Raw genomic sequence first — 8,724 nt, 5'->3', positions numbered from 1 at the left:
AATGCTTTTCAAAGTTAAAATTTCTTCAGCTGTTTTTTAAAAGAATCAATGGAGTCCGTGCAGCTTAGAGACAGTGGAAGAGAATGGCACTCCCTGAAAGGCCCATCACCACGAGTTTTAAAACGACTGCGCGGTACCACCAGCAGTCTGTGATCTAATGACCTTAAAGCTCGAGAAGATGAAAAAGTGTGTGAAGCCAAATTACTGTACCAAACCCCACGGTACCACTGTCATAAAAAGTAGTTAAAAAAACACCCATACTGCAACAACTTTATTTTTAAAGCAGTTTTAAACAGCAAAAGCAGATACAAACTGGTAACAAAAATGAATAAATACACTGAAGACAATTGAAAATATATAAAAACAACACATGTAAAGGTAACTATCATTAAAATAAAGACAGCTAAAATAAATGTCTGACATTGGATGTCAGGCCACAGGCTACGTCTACATGTACACAGGTATTTTTGAAAATGCTGCTTTTTCTATGCGTTTGGGCCTTGTTTGGCCCAAATTGCTGTTATTTCGCAAATAAATGCATTTTTAATAGAAAGTACAATAAAATAGCAGCTTACATTCAATGCATTCATGCTTTTTAGGACATTTTTAGACTTCTGGTGTTTTCTTAGTTTATTCTAAATTTCTCTGCTTATTCAGGACCTCCAATGTCAGGGAAATTCAGATAAAAAGAAATGTGCTGTATACAAAGGCTGATAAATCTATTCAAACTTGCTGTGCATGCATGAGGAGGATTTTCATCAGCAGCAGGCCACACTGCTGATTGCTGATGAGAAGCGTCTGAAGTTGACCAACCATATGTCAGCCAACTCCCTGCTGGTGACCTTCAGCTTGCAGCTGATGAGATGTTCACTATGTTGTATTTTTTTTACAGCCTCTAAGCTTTATCAGTGATGAAGCCTTTAAATATAAAACTGTAATAAATGTACAGTAGTGCCTGGTTATTTTTTTATTTTTTTTTTGTAAATTTACAGTAATTATAAATAGTTTGAACACCAAGCAGCCATAATCTTGCTTATTTAAGTCAAATTCAGCTGAAGAAAAGACAAAAATAATAAATTAACATCACAGGATAGCTTTAACTATATGGACAACATTTCTGGTGTCTAATTATCCCTTTTAGCAGTGTTTGTCAAGTCTGGCTGTGTATGACGGGTAGGAGTTGGACCTGAATGCAGGATTTGTAAACAAAGGTTAAACTGAAAAGCAGTTTTTATTGTTGAACTTAAACATATTGCAAAATAATGCAAAATAAGTGAAAAACAAGAAACCAAATCGTCAAAGAGGAAAAACTGCAAGAGATGACATGACAAAGAGCAGAAAGAAAACTGAAGACTTGCAAATACACATATCACCCACATGTATATAAATCTTATAAAGTTTGTATCTGTCTTGTGTGAAACTTGTATGAAAAGCATATAAGAGTGAAAACAGATATAAGATTCCTTGAAAAATTATATAACGAAACGTGTATGTTTTGGATACTTACTAAAACAATATATGAAAGTAATGAGAAAGTGGCCACTTTCATGAGTAAATCATATAAGCCTTATATGATTCACTATATGAAGTAGGCCATATCTTATGCAAGTCTTTTATAAGTTTTTTCTATTTCTTTTAGATATGAGCAGGTAATTAAGGCTAGAGGAACAGCCAGGGGGGAAAAGACAGGCTAACAAAATGTGGGGAAGCAAAACTAAACACAACAAGCATGAGGCAAGGGACTATTTAGATAAAACAGGAAATATAAACACTGAGAAATTAACACATACAAACTTGAACACGACAAAAAGGTAAACAAACATGGTGGCATGAGAGACTTCAAGGAAACAAACAGACAAATACAAAAGACAAAGCAAAGACAAAAGGAGCCATAACTAAACTAGAGACATAAAATAAGATCATGACAGTGACAGTGTTGGATTTCACGTCTCCTTTAATGAATGAACAAATGAAAATTCTTTAGAAAGCTTACAAAATGTCATCATCCTGATGTCCAGCTTGAACCTTCGATATTTCCATTAGTATTAGCATTGCATTGCAGAGCTACAAGCATTTCACCTCATGTCATACTGTGTATGGTTGTGTGTGTGACAAATAAAATTTGAATTTGATTTGAATTTAGTGACATCTACCAAACTCATACTGAAGTAATGATTACGAACAAAGGACTGAATGGACTTCTACTGAGATAACAAAATGCTGAGGCTGTTATACAAGAGTCGGGGCCACCTTTAAATTGGTAAGAATGCTGTTTTGTTTGATTTTTTTATTCTTGCTTCCTGAGTACTGTATGTTTTTAGTTTTGAGGTTGCATACAGTTGACACTTGAGACTTTGTTATTGTTCTTATGGCATGCTACCTGTTAATAAGGGGAACCTGCTTAGTAGAGGTGGGCGGATCGATAGTAACAATACCAATGATGGTATTGGTATTGGATCTATACTATGGTGACAGGGTCGATTTCTTTCTATCCTCTAAGTTCAGCATGTAGCCCACTCAATTGTGTTAAATTATTTCAAGGTTCAAGGTTCTTTATTGGTCACATGCATAGTTGTACAAGTATAACACACAGTGAAATATAACCTGACACGCTCCTCGACTTGTGCAAAAAAAAGGGGGAGAACATTATATATACTAGAAAAAGTTGCATTTCCTGCGAAAATGCAGTGTGAATGCCTTGCAGTGGAATCTGAAAGCAGCAGAAGAAGGAGAACAATCTGCTGAAAAGAGCTGAAGAAGCTGAAGTTTGTGGTGAAAACAGCTGACGAATTTGGAATTTGTGCTGAAAAGAGGTGAAAAACTGAAAATGTTCATAACATTTAAGCGTTCACGTTAGTGGAAGGTCTTTTGGATTTTATGTTTTTGAAAGCTTTCTCAAAATTTCTGACAATTATCTCAATATTTTGGAAAAACAAAGTAAAGTTTTAACTTCTAATTGAATTATTTCTAATTAAAAATTTCTACAAATTTCCCAGATGATTATCTCAGTAATTAATAAAAACACGACACATTTTTTGTAGCCAAGTGAATGCATTTCACTTTCGTAGGTTAGAGCATTTTAAGACAATTTTAAAAAAGAATCAGTATCCATATGTTTTATGAAATGTTGCATGACATGTAATCATTATATTTTTGCTATAAACCTATAATTTAAAAAAAAATAAAAATTGAAACCATGTTACTGGAGATGATTTCTACTGGAATACTCAAATAATTAACAATATAATTTTCAGGAGCTCTACTTTTAAGAGTTCTTTGAAATGTTGTGCATTACACGTAGATGATAAAATAAATAGCCTTATCCTTTTTCTATCCATGTACATGTGATAGTTGTCGTTTTCTGTGTCTGTCTGTGTCCTCTGTGCTGTAACTTTACATCATGTTGCCAGCCTTTGATTGAAACCTTCCTTCCCCAGCCATCAAATGCTCAGGAAACATCCTATCGGAGTCTACACTTTCAGATCCTTACAACACCTCAGAGACACCTCAAAGATTTCTCAGACCTTTTTTTTGAGCCTCGAAATGAGAGATGTCCAATAACAGAAGTCCCATTGCCTGTCCTTGTTAAATTACATAACAAGAGCACCTGTGTCAGGTCAACTTGTGCTCTTCTATTTCTTATTTTATTATTTTTAAGGCAGTAGTGTAAGCAGCTCTCTCTACTCCCTGCCCTCGGGACTTAAAGATGATGAGTCATTTCTTGTGCCCTCCCATTTTATGCCTGCTCCCTTATTTCTGACATTAGAAGCTCATTGTGTTGCTTTTCACAGCCTTAGTTATCTCTGGTCTCCCTTTTTGAATGAATTGAGTTCATTTCGCAGCTCTTTCACTCTCTCCTCTTTTTATCATCTTTCTCTTGTCCCTTTAGGTTGCTGGAACCTTGTCTTTCTACTATCACACTCACTTCTACTTTCTTCTCTTTTCATTTCATTTTTATTGTTGCTCTCTGTTAAGTTTTCTCTTCTTGCTTTTCATTTTCATCTCCTCAGCAGCTGGGGCAATAGATGCGGTCAGTGGAATTACTTATTGTGTATGATTTTTTTCTTATATTAAAAAAATAGACCTAAATGTGTTCACTGGCCATCATACTGACACAAGTGAAACTGATTAAACAAAGCAAATAGCATTAGCATGCTGACATGTGAAGAAAATATAATCTGATCAAACATTATTCAGCTTTAAATATTGTTCAGCTTTAAAGTTACTGTGCAACTGTGTAATAAAAATGTGCTCACGACTTTGGCCTTGAGAGCGATAAGAAGCGATCGCCTCATCCTGCAGGTGCAAGATATCTGCAAGCGAAGAGACTAGAACACCCAAGGCCGATTTCCTTTTATGGAGTTGTTTTTCTGCTAATGCAGCACTTTCCTCACAACCCCCTCCTGTAAGTTTTAGAGAATATCTACCCATCCTCACAGCAAATATTAGGAATCTCTTGATGTGAGCTGTGTTGAGAGGTTGTCTCTGTCTCAATAAAAGTTCACTGATTCCCCATCTGCAGCAGGTGTCCGGTTGTCTTCATTCTCCGCCAGCCTGGTTAAGTCAATTCCTCCTTAACATCTAAAAGAACCTATTTAATGAAGGAAGACGGGTTCACTTTGTGTTTAATATTATTCTATTGCTGTTGTTGTTTTTTTTATATCCTTCAATTGGCGTCACGGAACAGGATCCGCTCCAGGTCAACTGGACCGGATGGGAGGACATCGGCAGTGGTCTGAGTGAACGGAGTTTGGACAAAAGCTGTGTGCACACAAAAACAAGGTAAGCAGACCTTTTATTTCTGCTATATTGAACACTATAAAAATACTTAGTGTCCAAACTCCTAGTAATTCATAACCAAAATTGTCTGGCTTACTTAAGGCTTGTTGAGAATCAGACAAGTGAATAAGAGATAAGTGAATAAGAAATAAGTGAATAAGTGAATAAGATAAGAGTGAACTGAGGTCTGACCACGGTTGCAGCCGACGGGTTGCTCTCCGGTGTCGGATAAATACCTCAGTGCAGGTCTGGGACCTTGAAAGGGTTTATTAGTAACGCCTTTCTAAACAAATTAAAAGGTTAAAGGCCTTGAGAATATTTTTTAGTAATATTCTCTAAACTACAGAAGGGTTAGGAAGGCCCAGAGGACTTTATTAGAAAAGATCCTCTAAAACTTAAAAAGGAGAAGTACTGGTTGGAGTCCAAAGGAGGGGTCCCTTTGATCAATAGGAGAAAACGGATCTCTTCTTAAAACCCCGATGATTTTAGTGTTTTAAATGTTTTGATGTTCTGTTTGATATTGGACACACATAAATACACGCTGAATGCTTGCTGTGGAACACTGGGCAGGACAGTTTGGTTCTCCGTTGTTCACAGATTACACAATTAAAGGAACTAGGTTCCTCTTTTGGTTAAAATAATACACCACACATAGAATTTTTTTTTACACATTTATTACATACATAAGGAGGGTAATGAGTGACTGCAGGTAATGTATGAAGTGTGAATGAGACGTGTGAACAAGGTGACAACCAACTAGCACCCCTATCAGGAAGCTCTAGGCAAGGTTACCCGCCAGACTCCGGTTTGGTAGAAGCTTGGTAACACCTGAAGGGATATTTCAGTGCTGACTCACCTTTAAAGCAGCGCCCCAGCTGTTAGTGCCTAACAGAGGCAGAAACCCAGCTGGCCCAAATTCTCCTTTAAAATCAATAAAAGAACACTCCTCCATTGACAGTAAAATGGATGGAGAATTAGATCGACAAACTAATGATGATGGTTGGGGTCCCGGTGTTATTCTTAGCACATTGGGAGAACAATTAACATGTGTTGAGACAGTCATCAACTCCACACACCAGCCTAAAGAAGCAAAAAAGCAGAAAGAGTCATTGAGGAAAACAGCTGAAAGGTTAATGAAAGAAAAGGGAAAGGACGAGGGGAGTAGTGGTAACTGGGGAATAATTTGGCAGAATAAGGCTATGCAGGCAAAAGAGAAAGAGGAAGAAGCCAACTCAGCAGCAGCAGGTGCAGGTGTGATAAGCGGGGTGAGACACAGAAAGGAAGCAGATAAGCACGCAGGCCGCAAAGCTAAATTTAATCACTGGGTGTGTTTATGGGAAACTGCAAAACCACACATGAAGAAAAATAGGTCTCAGCCACCTCCCTATTCTGCCTCAACTCCTCCCTCAGCAGGCATATATCCGGTACTTAATATCTCTGGTGGAATAATGACTATTGGAGAAGAACCGCCCGTAGCTCCAACTCCCATAGATACCAAGCATTTTTGCCCAGGAAGCTCCTCTCTGTCGGCGACATCCTCAGCTAGTAGTAGAGCCCCCTCTTCTATGTCCCATTGTTTTGGAACCGGATCTGAGGGCCTAACTGACCCATTTGCGAGCGCACCATTTGCGGTTCGAATGAACAGACAGGAACCCACTGAACAACAATTAACTGATTTAGAAGCAGCATTACGCAGCTGCTTAAATGAACATAGGTCAGTGGTCCAGGTGAATAATCGTGTTGCGTCAGCCCCTCTTTCCCGGTCCAACCCCTTTGCCAGCACTCCTGTCGCTGTTAAGGGAGATCTGACCGCTACTGCAAAAACTGAGCCTGGCACTTCACCAAATGTCACAGTTACCATGTCTTTGGTGGGCCGTCAGGATCCGGAAACACAGATGAGTTTAGCCCACGCTTTTGCTGACACTGCTACCCCACCAGGCGGGGAAGAAACTGAGGATACTGATGATGAACTCAGTGACCTTAACAATACACCCCCCTCTACCCCTCACAGTTTAGGATATCAGACTAGATCTAAGGGCCCTGTGCCTCAGCCTCCAGGCATGTTTCCCCTGGTCCAGACTAAAGCGCAACGTAGACCAGTGTATCAACCTTATTCATTCGGAGATGTCCAGGCCCTAGTGGACAAACTCCCTGACATAATGGAGGGAGGGAATGCCTGGTTGGCTGGTTTGGATAAATACACAGCTGGACAGGACCTCGCACTGGGAGATTTTAGAGCTATTATAACTAGGTGCACATCCCGATCTCAGGCAGCGGACCTGGAACAAAATGCGGGTACTACCACGCATGAGAACGAGGTGCCACTAATGCAGGCCTTGAGGTTTATTGGACCGGCCCTGCGCAAACAATTCCCACCCAAAAATCAAGGCACCTTACAGAAATTTAAATGGGAGGGAAAGCAAAATCCCACCCATTATCTAAATCAGGCTGTTGAAGACTGGGTGAACCATACAGGTCATCACCCCAGTAGGACTTGTTCACAGAGCATGTGGTTTAGAAGGGCGGTGCTGAGGGGCATTCCGGAGTCAGTAAGCCAGAAAATGGAGGATAATCCTGATTTGCAGGACTGTGACTTTGCAATCTGGAAGAAACATTTGATTTTTAATCTTAACAAAGTGCAGATTAAGTCTGATGATAAAGCGGAGAGCGTCGAAGATTTACAGTTGCAACTGTTGAAGGTTCAGCTGCAGAAAGCTAAAAACGACCTGGGTGGAAAAGGTGACAAGCCTAAAAAGCAGCTTGTGGCCGCTGCGGCTCCCCCTCCTGGTCCAGTTGCCCCTGATTTGTATCCGAACCCATGGCCAACTGATCCACAGCCCCCCCAGTATGGTGCTTATCACTCCCCGGCCCCTTATGGGCAGAGAGGTTCCCCATTTGGAGGAAACAGAGGTGGTTTCAGGGGAAGGGGTCAGATGGGAGGTGGTAGGGGAGGCCAGATGTATGTTTGTTTCCGGTGTGGACAACCTGGACACTGGGCTAAAGCGTGCCCTTTGAACCCGGCTGCTGGAAGAGGCAGGGGAGCCCGTGGTGGGCCCTATCAGCATCCTGGCCACAGAGGTGGACCTCGTGGTGCTTTAGTTGAAGTGCCCCCGGCCCCACAGATGCCTGTGATGGGGTGGGAGTACTACGAGGGTGGTCCCCAGCTATAGGACACCCCACAGACTGCCCAGGACGGTGAAGGGACAACGGCAGACCCTATGCTGTCCATAACTGTAGATAGAAGAAGAAGCAGCTTTTTAGTGGACACTGGAGCTACGTACTCCACCATTAAGGAGGTTGCTCGTGAAAGACTTACTGACAGAGTGATTACAGTGGTGGGCATATCTGGGGAACCTAAAACTCTGCCTTACACCGTGCCCCTCCCCACAACGGTTGGAGATCAGACTTTGTTACACAGCTATGTTTGTTCAAAACAGGCGCCTGTGAATTTACTGGGAAGAGACTTGTTGATTAAATTAGGAGCCACAATACTCTGCTCTTCACAAGGCCTAACTGTGACTCTCCCTACTGGCGTTGTAATTCCCTGCTCTGATGGGCCAGAGGGAGGTGGTCAGTTTCTGCTACAACCCTCCTCCTGTTTGGCGGACTCTGCTGACATCTACTGGGCATTATTGGAAGTTGAAACACCTGCTGAACCAGGAGTTTGGACTGCTTTTCAGCAATGGCGGCCGTGGCTCTCACTCCTACATCCTTATGTCCCTCCCCCTGACCCACCTCATGTTACACTGTTTTATGACAGGCATGACACCACCTGGTACCAGCACATGTTCCAAGAGCAGTGTGAGGGGCGGGCTTGGTCTTTGAACATGTCGTGCATTTTTGCGGCACCGGAGGGAGTGGCAGCAGCGGTTACTTTAACAACAGATCAATTACAGTGGTACATGATGTCTGATGAGGCAGCTCCCCATGTGTCACTGGCCTTAC

The 8,724-nt window shown here is 41.2% G+C and overlaps 1 protein-coding gene across 1 annotated transcript; it reads left to right on the top strand.

The window, feature by feature from the left end:
* Positions 1–4,170: 4,170 nt before the first annotated feature.
* Positions 4,171–8,000, top strand: LOC147331907 (uncharacterized). The gene has a single exon (XM_086288239.1). The coding sequence runs from the start codon at positions 5,742–5,744 to the stop codon at positions 7,947–7,949; it is 2,208 nt and encodes a 735-aa protein (XP_086144365.1). The 5' UTR covers positions 4,171–5,741; the 3' UTR covers positions 7,950–8,000.
* Positions 8,001–8,724: the final 724 nt, after the last annotated feature.

This window comes from Aulonocara sp. 'chitande type north' Nkhata Bay, linkage group LG4 (genome assembly GCF_057382095.1).
Source record: "Aulonocara sp. 'chitande type north' Nkhata Bay isolate Kocher_YH1m ecotype deep benthic linkage group LG4, A_spYH_male_GT1.1, whole genome shotgun sequence".
In the NCBI taxonomy this organism is placed as follows: Eukaryota; Metazoa; Chordata; class Actinopteri; order Cichliformes; family Cichlidae; genus Aulonocara; species Aulonocara sp. 'chitande type north' Nkhata Bay.
This window is presented reverse-complemented; position numbering and strand designations above follow the sequence as displayed.

Bases quoted from the DNA above. Each gene is read 5' to 3' on its own strand.
- LOC147331907 (XM_086288239.1), top strand. From the start codon at position 5,742: ATGGATGGAGAATTAGATCGACAAACTAATGATGATGGTTGGGGTCCC.